General features: G+C 42.9%; 1 protein-coding gene across 1 annotated transcript in view; it reads right to left on the reverse strand.

The window, feature by feature from the left end:
- Positions 1 to 5,786: 5,786 nt before the first annotated feature.
- Positions 5,787 to 18,711, reverse strand: part of zfhx3 (zinc finger homeobox 3) — a 333,992-nt gene continuing 321,067 nt past the window's right edge. Inside the window, exons 17-18 of the mRNA XM_034680500.1 lie at positions 12,844 to 18,345; positions 5,787 to 12,502 (exon numbers count right to left, since the gene is read on the reverse strand). Coding sequence (XP_034536391.1) covers positions 10,752 to 12,502; positions 12,844 to 18,345 — 7,253 coding nt within the window. The 3' untranslated portion in view covers positions 5,787 to 10,751. The remainder of the gene's footprint in view (positions 12,503 to 12,843; positions 18,346 to 18,711) is intronic.

An 18,711-nucleotide genomic window follows, 5' to 3' on the forward strand; every position in this document is an offset into this window, starting at 1 on the left:
AAGAATTCTTCTCAGAGTTGACATTCACCCTTAAGCTATGTGAAATATGACGCTGCACCTCAAAGCTGTGCCTCTCGCTTCCTCAACAGCATCACCTTCCCTCAAACATGCTTCAGACCCAATCCTTCTTTGAGTACTATGTATAACAGATAGTTGTTCTATTTGCTAACAAATGCACAGAAAAAGCTATAAAACAGCATTTTTTTACAAAGCCTGTAATATGGAAAAAGTGTGTACAAGTGTGTGGTGATATCATGCTGAGTGTTAGGTTTATTCTGTTGCTTTATCACTCTTAAATCTTGTCCGCAGAGGGACATTTGAAGACAGATCAAGGGGAAGCAAGTTCTTCCCCTTCATCTTTTTTTAACTGTTAAAGGGATTTAACAGACCCCTTCAGACAATCTGTGAAACACATTTATGGAGAAAGGATACACCACCTGATGTTTCAGGTCTGACATGGTCTAACCATTATCATTTTGCATATGAGAACCAAATGAGGTGTGATAATTGATCTCTCATGTACTCCAGCTCGCTCTCTCACGCCACTGTCAGCACAGCTTGGTTTAAAGGCGAAAACACTCTCAGGCAGAGCTCACCCATAGCCTTTTTAATGCATCATCACTTTGAGGTTACAGAAATGACACCATGAGAAGCACTTTGAAGTGAAGTAAAATTATCCCTTATTTCTGCCCCCACAAATGATTTATTAAGGGGGAAAAGGGGAGGAGGGAAAGGGCAGACGAAGGATAGAGAAGGACAAACACATTCCCAGCACATATTCTCTTCATTACGAGTGAGGGGGGTGAGCCGATCATTCAATTACTGACTGCCGTCACAGGCTAATATTCCTGCCTGTCAGGGCCTATTCTGGCTCAGTTTTGGTCAGAGTCCTTCTGATGGACCTCATTTCCTGTTAAACAGAACCAGAAGGTGCTGTGAAAATGGCGACACCTGATCCTGTGTTCAGGAGAAAGGAAGTACTTCGGCAAAGGCCCAGAGCCTGCCAAGACCCTCCATGCCTTCTCCAGCATGGATCCTATGAGGGTGGGAAGCCAGCTTGATGGAGTTCAGGCAGGAGGGTTTAAAGGCCATTCCCTTTGGCACAGGTGGGGGCTTACAACTATACATGCCCACGCTTATATTGTGGAATTTTCATACCGTATATGAAGATGGGCCAGCCCATATGAATCAGAAAACTTCAGGCTACAATTCACGAGAAACCGAGTTCTCCCTCTTAATTTTTTTTCTATGCCATTCAATTTCTCTTTGATCGTGGCTTACCCATCATTTCACCTGACAGATTAAGACTGAATTAGTTTGACCTGTCCTCAAGGCTACAGCATAATGTGGCTTTGACATTGATAGGAAGGAGAAGACAATGTGGGGAAGCAAAGAGGTGTGTGGGTGGGGGTAGAAGTATAAAGACGAGTATGTAAGTGATGGGGAAAGATGGGGACGATGTGGCTTTCAGGCTCTGCGGGTAAATTCCCGCTCTTCACACTCATTATTTCAGCAGACTGTCCGTCAATCAGGGGTTAACCCTGGTGGAAATGAAAGCTGCCAATGTGAAAGACAGTGCGCCTAGCAAGGTCATTTATTGGCTCAAACACAAATATATCCAAAGGTGCATTTTGACCAAGAGTTCCGGGGTCTTTTAGCCCCCAGAACTACTTTCCCCAAAACTAAAAAGTTCCTGTGCCCCCATTGTTGTTTGCGTTTTGACCGTGGGCTGAAGTCCTGGGTAGATACTGCAAATCAGGCCAGTGACGTATGGAGAAAAAAAAATTATATTAAATAATATTTTGAAATCTTAATAAAAAAACTAGTATGCATTCCCAGGAACTCCCTCTGTGTTTCAACTACTGTGTAAACTCCACAAACATTGTTACGTTCAACCGAAAGTCCCAGGACCTTTGAAAAGTACTACCCCCCAAGCAGGGGCTTTTCAGTGGGAGATTATCTACCCCAGTACTAAATTTAGACCCTGGTTCCTCCGGTTGAAACACACGTAGTTCAGGGGTAAAGTCCCTAGTTCCAGGGTAAAGTTCCTGCGGTGGAAAAACGCCTCAATATGTCAACAGTATCTGCTTGTAACACCCCAATTTGATACTTCATTGCGATTCAGAAAGATGTTCTCTCAATTTTACATACAAAGTATTTAGCGTCACTAACTTCTCATCATCTAGTGTTAGCATTCAGCCACTTCAAAGGTAAAATTGTTGTTAGCAAGGAATTGGCTAGATGCTAACGCCTTTTAAAAAGGTGTACATGTCTGGCTAATAGTAAAGTTAGCAACAGGGTGACTATCAATGGTGTTGCCAAGCCTGTTAAACAGAAGAAAGAAATTTGTAATGCACAGCGAGTCAAAAATATTTACTTACATGTGTACACAGGTCAATCAAGCTCACTGTGTGGTTGTTGCTTAGCTAGCTCAGTCTAAAAGAAGTCAGCTTTTTCAACAGAGCTCCAGGTGAGCTGGGTGAGCGTCCTTCGAAAACTGCCAGCTGTGTTTTGCACACACTGCAAATGTCCATTTTAAATCCGCCATGGTGGAATTGCTGACATACAAAGCCATATTGAAACAAGCAAACACATGGTGGGTAAGGGCTGGAGGTAGCACTGTTGCAGCCTACTTCAGTGGTGGCAACCCCCAGTGACAACCTCCTTAAATAGGCAGCTCAGGAGAGCGCCTTTGCTGTCCACCTTGTGAAGCATAACCAATGCCTTCGTTCTCCAGACTGTACAGCAGGCCTTGTGGCATAATAGCAAAATATATAACTGTCAAAATTTTACACAAGCGTTCATCTACCTCTTAACTAACGGTAATCCTGGCTAAGAGGTAACGAAATGCTAACATTAGTGGTTGTCTGACGGTAACTCATCGGTTATCAAGTCCCACCAGTACATTGTTTTAAATTGAAACGGGGCTGGATGTTCCTCTGGATAGTCACTGTGTGCTGTGCTGTACTATTGAAAGAGACTACGCCTTGTCAGATGCCCTACATTTATACCACAACTTGAACACAGCAGTATATCCTCACCCTGAGTGAAAACAACCAATTTAAGGTAGTTTTATGGCAAAACAATTTCAACTATGATGGAGTCAGCATGCTCTGAAAATAGCAGAGTGGAAATAGATACTGGGGTGTATGATGGTGTGGTTCTGGTTCAACTTCTGCTCGTCATTTTCTGCCTTTGTGGTGTCAAGTGGTAGTGCCAACTTGAAAGCCAAGCATCCGCGGGAGCCAAGTTTTCTATTTAAGACAAGAACCGAGAAGACACAGCTCAACCACTGCTTTTGTAGTCATTTTGATGAGAATTATAGAACATTTGTACCATTTATCCCACACAAAGGTCGAAAGCTGATACTCAAGAACTTTGGAAATCCCGACGAGGCATTATTCCAACGGAGTCAGAACTTAGAATTCAGCATGGTAACACCACAGAGTTCGGGTCAAACAAAGTCTGTGATATTCTATCCAACAGAGCTGTGCTTGTCTGCTGTGCTTTGAAAGAGAAAACATCCAGTGGTATGTCAGGGGATATTTGGAATATGTAAAAGGTTAGCTGATCTAAAAAGACTAATGACACAAGGAAGCTGCCTGCTCCACCTCTGGTTGAAATGACTGAGTTAGTGAGGTGCATTGAGAATGATAATTAAATATGGGGCCACAGATTGGAAAGGTTGGTTCTTGTACCTTTGGGCTAGGGCAGAATGGGTTTGGGAGCTCACATTGCCCAGGGCCTGTGTTAGACTCAGGCACTAACCCAATTTCACACTGTGTGACTGGGCCTGGCCTGTTTCATTGCAGCATCTGAGTGTGAGTGCCATCTGGTCCAGGCCTGTGAAGGAAATGGCTTGCTTTTCACACTGATCGGATTAGGCTGTTTTTAATTCATTCGGGATGTGCCCTTGCGTGTTAATTGGCTCAATATGGCCAATGAATCTTGCCTGTTGCTTGACACAGGATGGCCTCTTTCTCAAACTCTCTTTGGAGGTATGATACTTCTTTGGGTATAGCTTTTACCACATGAGGTGCATTATTTTGACACATATTCTGAGAATGTTTAATCACATTACAACTGTGTAAATTCTTACCTTTGTATCAAATAACCATTATCTTAACTACACCGAAAAGGATGTAAAGCTCCTAGCTGACATGAATGTAGTTCAGTTTGCCAAATTGTAACTTCTGATGAAAAGCAGCTACCACGTTTTTAACGAGCCAAGTTCTCTCATAATTGGATGAAGTAAAACACTCAAGATTCTTTTAAGTTTTCAGTTTCAATTCACTTTTACAGAAATAATTTAATTATAATGTATTTTTCTCACAAATGTATCCCAAACAATAGATCTCATTGTAAGTCAAATTTTCCAGGCTTTACTGTCACAGCCTCTGATTATATTTGCACCTCTAATTAGGACGAAGTTCACAGTTGTTACTTAAGGTGCATCACTTAGAATAAGGCACTTTGAATCCCTTACCAGCAGTCTAAAGATATCACATACGCAGATAGTATTTCAGGGGTGGGAGGATCTGACTAGCTCAGTCTAAACATTAATTAAAACTGTGTTAAGCCATTATATTTTTAGCACAGAGGACTTAAAGGTATAAACCATGCTATCTCTGTGTCTCTTGGAACAAATTGACTATAATGTAATAGCAGGAGCTTATAAGTGTTACAGATCAATGCTTGTATCACAGTTACTGCTCTGAAATATGTGCTGGAAATCCAGTTTTGCTTAACATGCAGAGCTGGACCAGCTTTGTTTTTGTTGGGAGTGATCCAAACTCCCAGGCCCCCTGAACTACCCTCTGCTTACTGTGCAATTCAAATTCTTTTCACTCAAGAATTCTTGGATCTAGAAATTGACAGAGAAGGAATGTAAATGCAGAATTTGTACGAAGAAAAAAAAATATCTAAAGTGGACTGAATTTGGTTGTTTATGTGACAAAGCATTGGCTTTATTCAGCCCGCTCTGCCATGACACATATGCCAATATTTGAATACTTTGACATGGGAACTTTACGTTTCTCTTAAATAAAGATTAATTTAGCACTTTGTTCTTTAAAAGATAAGTGACCACTAAAAAAGTCTTGTAAAACGATGGTATTCGTATTATCATTTTTGTTTGATTTGGTCAAATAGCAAAAAGTAATAGTTTTTGAACACTGACAGGTTATCATGATGAGTATCAATAAACCTCAAATCTAGTTTGTCAAACTTTCAATAAATGCTGGTTTTGCCTTAAAGGAAGATATAACATTTTTTTTCAGTAAACTGGAGACACCAGCTGATTGTGTTTCTTCAATTATCAGACAAAAATGTCTCGTGTCTAATGTCTGTCACTGTCCTGCTCTACTCTGGGAATCTGTGTTCAGCTCTGGAGTGACCCAGCACTTGGTACTGTTAATTGTAAGTTAATTGTTGATGATGATAATGGAAGGTCTTAAATTGTTTGGTTTCTTCATTGTAGATGTTCCTTATTTTAAACAAACAAACAAAAAAATCCTTATTTACTTTTGTGCATTGCCTTTACACTGCTTGGCAGTACCTGCATCCAAATTGACTTGAAGCACTTTGTTACTCGTACTGATCTTGTTTCCTCTTGTCTAGATCTTTGCTTGTGTTGTTCTTGTTCTCGTATGTATGTCGCTTTGGATAAAAGCGTCTGCTAAATGACATTGTAACATTGTAACAAAAATGTATGAAAGAAAAAAATCTGTCTAAAGCAAGTGATGAAATCCCACAACAGTCAAAGACGAGTCCACAGAAGTGCAACGTATGCTCATACTTTTTTAATGTATCACAATGAGCAAGAAACATACTTGATGAAATATTTTCAAAGGAGTATATTCAATTACCATCTACAATCAACTTAACTAGGACAACAAGGTTTTGTGACAAAAGTTTCTTTAAAAGTCTGAAGTTCCATGTGGTTGTATGTATGTTAGTTTCCATGTAATTTGGTACAGTTTGGAAATCTTCATCATATAATTACAGTAACAAAAAAGCTAACAAGACTACAGTATAGAAAAGACATCAAGAACAACATTTTTGGTTTAACTTGCTCTTTTTTGTACATTGCAAGGCTGTTTTTTTCTACCCTCGGATGGGCTGCCTGGAGCCACAGAGCCATGCTTATGAGGCTCGAAGGAGGAGTATTTCAAGGAAACAAAAAGAAAAACGAAAAGCATAAAAAAACATTGTGGCACCAGAAGTCACAAAAGGAACAGAGAGCTCCAAGTAACAGTTCATCTTTGAAGTTGGAGCAAATGGTTGTTTGGTTGTTAGTTTGGTTGTTAATTTTGGTTAATACGCTTTTTTAGTGTAACTGCCTCTTTAAGAATGACAGCTTCGAGAACCCGTCCCCTCTCTCTGTTGTTCATCTCTCTCTTCTAGATTATGTAATCAACAGAGAGAGGGGTGAGCCGCCATTTGACTGGAGAGCTTTCACTTGTCAACCAGAGACAAGCACGAGGAAATGAAACGGGTAAGCGACATGAATTGGGAGAAATGAAGCAAGCATCTCTGTCCATCCTGTCCTGAAGTTTGGAAAAAGTCCATCAAAGAGCAGAAGCAGAGGCAGAGCTGGAGAAAGAAAGAGACAGACAGAAAGGAGAAAGAGGCAGCTGGAGCCACTTAAGTTCAGTTTTCTCTCTGTGTCACACATGTCCATTGGTTCCAGAGTCCATTCCCATTACAGAGTTGTCAGTAATCAAATAAGGAGGTGGTTTTTAAAGCTGTTTTCGAGCCCGCCTTAGGCTCCCATGCCCAGTTTTGGTTTGCCCGCAGCCTCTCATGTCCTCCTAACAAGACCTCCAAAGCTTCCCAGAGTCCTTTTTTTTCATTCCTTCTTCATCACAAAAACAAAAAAAAGTTGATGTCTCGTTTTAAATATATCTATATCTGTATACAGGTACACGTTCGTTTTCACAGTGGGAAGAAAAATGACCTCTACAGCAAAACCTTGTCTTTATCACTCTTTGTAAATGTCCATTAAAATCAAGTATCCCAATGTAAGTCAGTGGATCCATTTATCCACCATTAGCATTTGTGCCACAATAAAATATACAGTTATCTGGGGCACCACTTGTTATGTTTTTTTTCTTTTTGTTTCAACTGCATAAAGCTTTGGCCACATTCATATATTCAATCAAAGTAAAAACTGCTCAGTGCTTCGGTGTCATCATTTCCCATCATGATCATTAAAGTTTGATTTTCTTAATTTATCTTATTCATAATCCAGCTTTGTGGTTCAGTTTGTTTTGGTGTGTAACATATATAAAAAAAGGCAAACAAGAATAAAATTGAATTGATGCTGGCTCTTATGAAACACACATCCACACACACACAAACACACATACACATACATACAAACTCACACGGTTCATGCTGGCTGAATCTGATGTAGAGACTTCCACTTTGTCTTCCACAAAAGAGCCCAAAAGATTACACTTTGGAAATTAAAGAGCAAACAGTATCATTGAAACAATGACATAAAGAACATCATCACACCATAAAGTGGCCAGGTCATACTTTTTGTTTTTCGTTCTCAATTTCAGCAATTCAAATTAAAGCTAGTGTTAATTTAGGATAAAAATTAATGTACAAATACTAAAATAAAATACAAATACTTATAAGAACATAACAATACATGTCTGACATTTTGTGGAAATCAAAATAAAGCAAACTTTTTTTGAGAAAAACTGTACAACTTAAGATTTTTCCAAATAAAGACGGTACATATGAACAGTATTTCAGGGAACTGGACTTCAGAGACTTTAAAGCGAGCTTGCAGACCAAATCTCCTGACTTTGAACAGCATGCTGTAGTATTAACACCAGATCAAGCTGCTCTGCAAGACAGCACTTTAAACACACATGAGATTGTGCTGTTTATTCATTGGGGCGAATATATTGGCTATACATCAGTGGCCAAAAAGTAGTCCTCACAAATTTAAATATGTTTCGGTTTTGGTTTAAAAAATAAAACTTTTTGTTCACGGGATCATCTGCGAGAGGGTAGGGGTACCTATGCACATCCATTTCCTTAGCAACAAAATGAAGTGGGAGACTTCTTTGGACATGAAAGCATCCTAAGCTATCTGAAATCAAGGGACATCTTCAAAAAACCTCCTTCTTTTTCCAGAAATAATGCTTTGGAATGAAGATGTCCCTTTGAAAACCTGTAATCTAAGCGTGAAAGTGGCACCCTGCAGACACATGGGACAAGTCACCTGTGGATTTCCCAGGACGAAGGAAACAACACCTCAGCAAAAACAGCCATCGTTTCCCTCTGAGACTAGTTGTATGTAGACTGGCATAAATGTCACTAAACCTATGAGACGCATCAGTACCAGATGTATTATATACATTTTTTGGTAACCACTATTACTTGCTTGACAAGTGAGCAACAACCTTGACTGGATGGAGGGATTCTCAGCAATGTTCCATGCCAGCACAAAATGACATATGGAGGTCACTTTGTTCAGCAACCAATGATGCAAAAATGTACACAACAGTTTACAGTCACTTTCAAAATTAGGAAAAAATAGATTGTGACAATTCAAAGCAAATAAAATGATATAGGATCAGTCCTTGCTTAAGAAAAATCCATTGTGTTATTTGGAATGCACTGGTCTTTACAAACGTTATAGATCATTGGCTTTAAACATTGGTCTGTTCAAAAAGAAAATCGGCAAAATGTCCTTTGGAACATATATTCACAGTCTTCAAAGTTCCGTTTTTGCAACAAGAAAAAAAAATGTGTTGCAGAGGCAAGAAATTGGTTTATTGTTTGTTTTAGTTAAAGCTTAGCCAAAAGCAAAATGAGCATGCATCTAGGTACTCTTTTTTTTTTCTTTCAAAATTCTACATTAGCAGCAAAACGTATGTCCTTGAAGACCAGACCTTATACATTTTCTTAAAAAAAATGGACATTTGAATGTGACAAAAAAGTCAAACAAAGATTAATAACCTCTATCTTACAAACTGCAATGGCTCTGTAACGGTGCTACTCCACAATGCAAGGACAAGGGCCCTTTTTGGTTTTTGGTATTTACGTAAAAAAGCCACCTGTTTGCTTGCAAAGAAGCAGAAACGGCAACTCTGATGCGTACTCCTTTATCATCTAAAACTTTGTTTTCTTTCCTCTAAAAACAGCAACAAATTCTCAAGTATAAAGAAGCCTCTTTTCTCATATTTATGCACCAATGGTGAAAGTGTTTAGTCTTTGGATTTTCTTTTTGTCTTAAAGCGTGAGAATTATTATTAGTATTCTTTTTTCATTTTCATTTATGACAACAAAAATGTCAAAATGAAAAGAAAGACTGTAGCCACACTACATGAAGAACAAAAGACCTGCTTTGTAGTGTACATATCTACAAACACAGGAGAGCAGAGAAAAATAAGTGCGGAGAGAGGAACAAGAAGAGTGAGAAATAGGAGTCAGACAGTGATAAGTGCACAAAGGTAACGCAAAATTAAATAAAATAAAACTTTCAATATTTCACCCAGGATCTGTTTTTGGGTCTGGTTAGTACATAACCAACCAAACCATACAATTTAAATAATTCTAAAGTAAGATCCTGCCTTGTCAGGAGGGGCGTTTGGGGTGAACATTTCCCAAGAAGTTAAGAATAAGACAGAAATAAAGTTGAGATAAATTACCTGTCCATAATCTAGTCTATCGGAATGACCAAGACAACATCAAATGAAGCGTCTTAAAGTTGGACAATACAAAAGCTAAATGTACACAAAGTTTTTTTTCAACCTACCATACTGTTTAAATTCATTTCCAATGCAACAATCTACTTAACACCAAAAATGTTCATATCTATCATAAATACAGAGGGTTGTTTTTTTTAATCAAAACTCTTTTTATCGCCCATCGTTATGCCTGCAATGCTCTCCTTTGTCTGGATAGAATGGGATTGTGACCCCTCCTCTTTCCCCTTGAAAACAAATTCTAATGTGAAAATCAGCAACTCGTTTACCCTTTTTGAATGCCCAGAAACAATGCCTTATTAAGATGTCACTCAACTTAAAAAACTTTGTCATTAAATCAAGTTCAGAACAAAAATGCTCATCTTCTGTTCGAAACAAAAGATGTGAAACATGGATTCTGTAACAGAAAAACATCTGTGAGCTGTTGACCTGAGAATAAAATAGACATTACATTATTCTTTTTCTTTTGCAAGCCATTGGTATCTGAATGCTTAAATAGCAAGAAAACTGATAGACTATTCTCCCATACAGTACATACTGGCTTTTTGTGACTGTGCTATTAAGTAGAAACTATTATAAAACCAAGGGACAGCTTGTTGACTCGTGTTTTTTCAAAAGGGTTCTTGGGCCATTTGTCAACTTTGAGGCAGTCCATTTCCATACAGTACAGCACCCCTCTACCATTATTACCCAAAACAGAACTGCAGCGATCTTTTCTATTCTCATATATTAGTGTGCATGTATTTCAGTTGGGTAAAACAAACAAAAAAAACAAAACCAACAAACAAAATAAAAAAACCAACGAAAACCAGCATGTTGATATGGGAAAACAATCCACTAACATTTAAATTTTTGGTTACAAGCTTTGGAATTGCAGTTAGTCTTTACACATCTTTTCTGAAATTGGTTTGTATACTTTTAATGTATTTTTAACATTGCTGCTTTTTATGTTTTTTCCATTTGTGACTTTTTTTTGTCTTTTTTGTGTTTTTTAAATATTGTCCATCACTGAAAGCTCTTTTACAATCTGATGGAGTCTGTTCCTACACTAGCAAGATTACTACTACAACTACTACTGTCTTTGACAAAGCCAGGCTGCTGCGGCTCCTCCGCCGTCCTGCCAAGCCTGTCTGCTGACTTCTGACTGCTGTCAGAGTCAGACTCGTCGGTAAAGACGTCTGTTGGTATCGAGGTCTGAACTCCTGAGGTGCTCAATGAACTTGAGGTAACCGTTGAAGGTGAGGACATTGGAGGAAACGAGGAGGAAGAAGAGGAGGGACTGGCATTGGGCTTCCCAGCTAAAGCTCTGGAGAAAGGGGCCTGGGGCCATGGTTTGCCGGCAGCTGTGGTGTTGAGTGGGGTTGTCGAGGAGGAGCACAGGGAAGAGGAGACAGCAGAGGATGGCATGGTGGCTGATGTTGTTGGCGGGGGAGGGGGGCTGCTGATGGGATGAGTGGCAGACTGCGAGGTAGATGCGGTGTTAGGATTGGGGAAGCAGGCTGAAGAGTGAGGTAATAAACTAGTAGCGTGCTCTTTGGCATTTCTGGCTGATCGCATGATTGTTCTGTGTTTGTGCAATGCCGATTCCAGGTGTTGACTGAGTGCTTTTTCCCCATCCAACGTGGTGTCACAAGCCAGGCAGTCGTATTGACTTCCAGCCCCTGCACCTACGCCACCGGGGACACGCAGCAACATCTCTTGCAGGTTTGCCACAGACTGACCAAAAAAACAGTTAGACTTAAGGTGGGTAACAGCCGCTTCTTCCTTGGTGAAAACTGCCTGACACTTGCGGCATGCCAGTTTATACTGCACCTTGGGGACGATATACTGGTCTAGATGAGGGTCCACGGCTTTGCCATCCATCTCGTTCTGCTCAGAGGGAACTTTATTATGAGAGGAGGAGGAGGAGGAAGAGGAGGAGGAAGAGGAAGTGGGGGGTTCACTGTGGGGTTTGCCCTTGTGCTCCTCCGTTTTCACTGGATCTTTGGCAGATTCTTTGCGATCCCCCAAGGTCTGTGGGGGAACTGGAGTTTGGCTCGCCTTGGGTTGCTGGATCTGCTGAAGCTGCCGCTGCTGTTGCTGTAGTGCCTCCTGCAAGCTCTGCTGATATTGCTGGTAATGCTGCAGCAGGGACCCTGGAGACAGGCCCATCAGTGCTTGTGACAATGCTGGGTTGTAAGGGAAGAGACTTTCCATACCATACATCGGTTGCAGGTAGCCCCCCTGGAGAGCCCCGGGGATCTGTGGGGTGTAATATGGGGAAAAGCCAGGCATGAAGTAGGGCAGGAACTGGTTTGTGAGGAGGGCTGTTGGATCTGATGCCAAAGCAGCCTGCAGGGCCTGAAGCTGGGCAGGGTCTACCACATACTCCATGCCAGGTGTGGGCATAGAGGTGGCAGGTACAGCTGTGTCTGGCTTCTCTTTCTTGGCGCTGGCGGCAGAAGTTGAAGGGGCTGGGGTGCTTCCAGTTGACGATGGGGTTGAGGGTTTCTCTGTCTTTTCCATGCGCTTCTCCTTGTCTCTTACCCTCTCTGCATCACGTTCTTTGGGGTGCTCAGGCCGGGAGGTTGACTGGGTTGTTGACGGAGTGGAGTTGGACATGGAGGTTGGGCTCGAGTGGGAAGCCGACGTGTTGGTCTGGGCTGGGCTGGATGCGGCACGAGACGATGAGGAGGGAGGCTTGTTGGGCAGTCCAGATGTGGGGAGGCTAGGTGAGGGGACACTGGCACCAGGCATGTTCAGGAGGTTTGAAGGTTTCGGAGGAGTTAAAGCTGGAAATGATTCAGACACAAACAAGAATATAGGTTTAAATAGGAGGATACAGACATACAAATGTTACAGGATGATTTAACTTAAACAAAATATAAATAGCTTACTGTATAAAAACATACAAAGGGTATAATGGCTATATTGGTATCTGAGTTATGATAAGCTTGTGTAATCTTCATATGATCAAAGTAAGACAGCTTTTTGTTTCCATTTTGGCAGTAAAGCTTATTCTCTACTTAGCAGAGGAGATAATAGAAAACATTAGCTTTAGCATCAGCAAATAGTGGTTAATAATGTTTCACCCTCTACAGTATGTGTGCTGAACTGCTGAATAATGATGTACCTGAATTAGATGAGTTAAAGCTGGAAAGAGAGGGACTGCCAACCCCTGGCAAAAGTACAGGTGGGATGCCTTGCAGATTTGGATAAGCTGACTGGAGATTCAAAGCCTGCATTGCGGGGTTATCAAACATTCCCTGCTGCATGGCCTGCTGCTGTGCCAGTCCTAAAACTTCATTGGCTTTCTTAATGCGGTCCATCTCTTGCTGAGCCATAAGTTGCCGGACAGTGGCTGGGTCAAAGTACTCCTTTTCTTTATCGATCTGGCTGCCAATGGTATCCTTCACCTTAGAGATGTGTTGCTGGGAGAAAATGTGATCACGAACAGAGAGGCGAGCACTGTACTTGACACCACACAGAGTGCATTCAGTCTTCGGCCCCTCGTAGGATGTGTGATTTATTCCAAAGTGCTTTGCCATGTTGAGCTTTGCCTTTTTCTCCTTGGCACGTGCATTTTGAAACCAAACCTGAACAACTCTCTTTGGAAGGCCAATGTCATTGCCAAGTACCTCACATTCCAGCATAGTGGGAGTCCTGTAGTCGTTAAAACAGGATTTCAACAGTTTCAGCTGGAGGTTAGTCATTTGGGTTCGGAAGCGCTTTTGGCCTGGTCGATCCCCGCTGTCAATGCTCCGAGTACCTGAGGCACCAGGACTTGGTGAACAGGGGTCAGCCAGGCTCGACGTCTCACTGTGGTCAATTATATGTTCATTTTCATATTCCTTAGCGTAATAGCTTGTTGCAGGGCTCACCAGCCCTGAGGACATCTGGTCATCATTTTCAAGCATTGGGGCTGAGCCCACAGACTTAGACAGGTAATCAACGCTGTTAAGGCTGTGCTTTGCATCAGCACTGTCATTGTCAGCATTGGCCTCATCACCTGTTGTAGTGTCTGTGATAGCTGTGTTCACAGAAGAACAGTCGTCATTGTCCAGTTTGCTTGGATCATAGCTCAGGTTTACAGAGGACATAGTGGCGCTCTCAAAGTCCTCCATTCCCTCGACTTTAATGGAGGAAGGGCTTAAGAGGGCCCTGGGAGACAAGTCCATGCATTTGTTCACCGGTGACATGGAGGAGCTCTGTCCATCACTGTTAGATGGAGCCATTTGAGAATAACCTGCTGCCTCTAGAGCATCCATTTTTATTTGCATACCCTCATGTTCTGGTAGCAGACCAGCAAGAGCTAAGTTATATCCTGCACGTTTGGCTTCATGCCAGTGACGAGAGCGGATGTGTGCCTCGAGGGCAGTTTTGGCCTTAAAAAGAGCTCTGCAAAAAGGGCACCTACGGTGAGCTTGAGCTGGCCCTACTGCTCTGAATTGGCCTTTTCTCTCTCTCGCTCTGGTATTTTGGAACCACACCTGCACTACTCTCTTTTTTAATCCAACCTCGTGAGCAATGTGGTCCAGCATTTTGCGTGTAGGGTTTGAATCTAATAAATACTTCTGGTAAAGGATCTCTAGCTGCTCAGGTGTGATGGTGGTTCTCAGCCGTTTGTCTCTCTGTGGTTCTTCTCCACTATTTGTGCTGTCATTCTCTCCTGGGCTTGTGCCAGCTTTCTCCTCTAACTTCCTCTTCAGGGAGTTCATGGTGGAGGTGGGGGTGGACGGAGAGGTGGCAGAGCTGCTTGGAATCTGTGGCATTGCCCCAGAGAGTAGCTGACTAGCCAGGAGAGGATTGGTGGGATCAAAAAGCATGAAAGGCATGTCAATTTGACGGTCCAGGAATTGAGGGTGGATGAATTGATTTTGCACAGAAAGAAAGTGTAATTGCTGGTGTTCCTGCCAGTGTTCGAATGAGGGGAAGCCAATTTTGCACTGCTCACACTGGTAGGGGATCAGCTGTTGTGCCAGTTGTTGTGTGGCAGAGGTCAGGTGTGCATTGAGGGCTAAATGAGAGCTTTGTGATGGAGCCTGGCTTGTCTGGGATGCTGAGGGACCACACTGCTGTTGTTGCTGTGAGAAGGAAGATGACGAATGCTTGTTGGACTTGGAAATACTTTGCATCTTCTCTTCTCTTTGGGGTTTATGATATTGAGCCTCAGTCTGGGGTTGATGCACAATTTCCTGCTTAATAGAGGTCTGGATTTCTCGTGGGTCAGCAGACATTTCTGGTACCTGCTTGGGCTTCTCATCATAGAGGCTTGAGGTGGTTGCTGGTGATGCCTCCTCTCTCTCATTGGATGGGAGGTGTGAGAATGCTGAAGTGGAGGGTGGAAGTGGGCAGAGACTTGAAGAGGAGGGCATTGGGGTGTGACAGGATGACCCAGAGGGAGTGTAACATTCATTGGAGATATCCATTGAATCCTCATTTTGGCTGTCGTACTGTCCATCCTCGTCTTCATCTTTGTAACACAGCTTCTTTTGGTGTTTTATCAAGTCAAATATACGCTGGAAAACCAGACTGCATTTCTTGCACTGGTAGTTCAGATTTGAGGTTCGAATATAGCGGTCATTTGACAGTTCTCGTCTTTCACCCTCTTTAGCTCCCTCTCCCTGGTTTTCATAATTTTTCCTTGCCTTCTGGCGAGCATTTTGAAACCACACAACAATGACACGAGTGGGGAGACCCAGAAGGTTAGAGAGTTGTTCAAATTCATCATCTTTGGGATACGCATTGGCATCAAAGAAGTCTTGTAGTACTCTCAGTTGATAGTCAGTGAATCTAGTCCTGGATGATCTCTTACTTCCATAGAACTCATGTTTCTGAGGTTCAGGGGAAGGAGGTTTAGAGTCCACTTTTGTTTCTTCCAATGTTGTAGTTGGTGGATTGTTGAAATTGTAAGGGGAATCTTTGTTGCGCTGTCGCTCTTTAAAAAGGGTGTTTCTGAACCAGTGCTTTATGACTTTTTGTGGGAGCCCTGACTTGTCTGCCATCTCCTTGATCTGTTCCTCATTTGGTGAATTGTTGATGTCAAAGTACTGTCGCAGCACCCTCAGCTGGTCATCTGTAATGCGTGTCCGTGGCCTCTTGTTCTGCTGCTGCTGCAGCATGGCTGGTGTAAGCTGCTGTTGGTAGAGCTGGGCCAAGTCTGAGGCCAGGCTTGGCTCAACAGATGACAACTGGGGGTTCAACTGAGTGGGCAAGGACTGGAGAGACATTGGCTGCATCATGAGTGGAGAGAACAGGGGCAAATCCATTGGCATTGAGATCTGCGCCATTGAGACTGGCGGCTGCGGGGTAGGTACAGTCGGAGGTGTAAGCGAGGGAGCAGAAACAGGGATATTTGGTGTGGGAGCTCTTTGGGGTGGAGGAGGGGGTGGAGGTGGAGGAGGAGGTGGTGGAGGAGGGGGAGCAGCCTCTGGTGTAGGGGGTCTCAGTGGATAGAGTTTATCATAATGCTCTCTGTATTCCTTGGCAAACCTCTCAAGGGATCGGAATGGGAAGAAAGCCTGGTGGATATGCTCCTGGTGACTCTTTAGAATCAGTATGTTTGAAAACAGCTTGCCACAGGCTTCACATTCCAGTTTCTCTAATCCCTCAACGGGGTCCACCACTCTTGTTATCCCACCTGGGCCACTTGATCCTGTAGGTCCAGCTGTCTTTTTCTGAGCTTTCTGTTTGTTTTCATTGTACTGAATTACTAACTCAAACCCAAAATTTTCCAGCAAGGCTTTGGTTGCATTCCCCCGAGCGTCTGAAGCAATCCTTGGAGGAGGCAGGCCCGTATCATGGTTCATATTTATTGAAATATGCTGAATGTCCTTCTTTTCTTTTGACTTGCTGTCTGTAGAATCTTTGTTAACATAATCCTCATTCTTTTCAGCCATGTCCTTCTCTCTTTGTATTTCTCTGTCTTTCTCGTTGTGAGAGGAAGAAGATCTATGCTTTTTTTCAGCATGCTGGAGGAGAGCCGCACTCTGTTGAAGCAATGCCATTTGCGAGTGAGCCTGCTGCTGCTGCTGCTGTTGCTGCTGTTGTTGTTGTTGATGTTGCTGCTGAAGGTGGTGGTGCATCAACTGCTGCTGCAAACAGCTCTGTTGGGCCTGCTGGGCCGAGTTTTTCAGATCCTCCAGCAGCGAGGCGGTCGAGGATCCTGCGGGGCCAAGTGAATTAGCGATGCTGAGCTCTGGGTTTAGCTGAAATTCTGCTCCTGGGATGTAGAACGGGAAAAGCAACTGCTGCTGTTGCAGGGGGAGAAGTGCATCAGTTGTCATTGGGAAGTGCTGCAGAAGTGCTGGGTTGAACAGTTGTGACTGTAAAAGAGCAGCCTGTTGTTGGAGCTCCTGCTGAAGCTGGGCTTGAGCTTGGGCTTGAGCTTGGGCCAATTGCTGTTGTTGAAGCTGTTGTTGCCCCCGAGCAGACAGCATTTCATATTTAGACTTTTTTAATTCATGGTTCTCAGATGGTGAGGAATGGCAGCTTACTGAGGAATTTCCAAAACTTTCAATGTTATGACTCTGGCTCATGTGGTTCCCTCCAAGAGTACTCTGAGCTGTTTGAGACGCAGATGAGCTGTGGTTGGTTGAGCTCGTAGTTGAATTACTGGCTGGGCTTGGACTAGGTGTGGAAGTGCTGATGCTGGACCCCCCACCACTTAAACCAGGAGCACTGGATGAGCTAGTGATCCCTCCTGCTGCTTCAAGTTTGGCTGCTCTTGCTTTGGTCTGGTGTAGAACCGAGCGCATGTGGATCTCCAGAGTAGAACTCTGACTGTATGCCACATTACAAGTACTGCACTTGAATGGCTTGTTGTCAGGGCTGCTGGTGGGCTCAGGCTGGCCAGTCGTGGACTCCTGCAGAGCCCTCTTTACCTTGTGCAGGTGGGACACAGAGTTATAGTGAACCAGGAGAATATTCTTCTGTGTGAAAGACTCTTTGCAGACAGTGCACTTGAAAGGACGAGATGGATCCAAGAACTTCTCCATGGTAAAGTTGGGCCCCTTTCTGAATGGCAAAGCCCGTTTGGGCTCAGATCCAGAATCCTCTAGAAGAGAGCCAGAGTCACTGCCTGTTGGGCTTTGTTTTTCCTCTGGGTCACTTTCATCTCCCTCTTTGTCATCTTCTAGCAGACCTCCATGTTCCTCACCAAGAGTGGGGTCAGCCATGACCATGATGTCACCATTCATCAGTAAGCCTCCATAAAGCTGCTGGATATCAGCTTCACTCAGCTCCAGGTGGCTGGTTTCGAGATGTTTCTTTAAGGCCTGTAGTGTTCTGAAGCTTCGCTGACAGAGGCAGCACATGGTGGCTGCTCTAATCACATGGTACTGTGAATGGAGCTGCAGCTTCTCTACCGTCTTAAAGGCCAGGCTGCACTGGTTACAGCGATACTTGTAGACATGGCGATCTGAAACAGGCAACTGAGGCCTTTTGTTGTGGACTTCATTGAAGTGCATCTGGAGGGAGTTGGAGGACTTAAACACTTGATTACAGCCTTTCTTCCAGCACAAGAATCCCGTGGCATCATCCCTCTCGGACTGTTGATCCTCCAGAGGTGACTTTCGAGCTTCAGATATTTCTGTAGGTAGTGACACCCCTTTCTCTGGGTCAGCCTCTGATGCATCTGTGAGTAAAAAAGCCACAGCAGGAAGGGATCTCATTAGGTTGCTACAAATACAGTTTAATTTTTCCACTTCAATTTAAAAAAAGGACATTAAATCACTCTTTGTGTTGAAAGAAAGGTGGGGGGAAAGTAGCAGAGATGAATGACAAGATCTGTAATTACCAACCATCATTCATAGTGTGGGTCTTGTTAGGATAAAAAGGTGCATTGTGCCTTATTACTATGTCTTAGAAAAGGAAATGGAACCACTCCTGGCACAGCTCTTAGTAAAAAACTACCTTGATGATTCTTTATTTCCATTCTATTTGGTAACAACTTTGGACTTAATATTGCCCTCCACGGTTTGCATATACAGCTATAAAATTA

Source organism: Notolabrus celidotus, chromosome 3 (genome assembly GCF_009762535.1).
Source record: "Notolabrus celidotus isolate fNotCel1 chromosome 3, fNotCel1.pri, whole genome shotgun sequence".
NCBI lineage: Eukaryota > Metazoa > Chordata > Actinopteri > Labriformes > Labridae > Notolabrus > Notolabrus celidotus.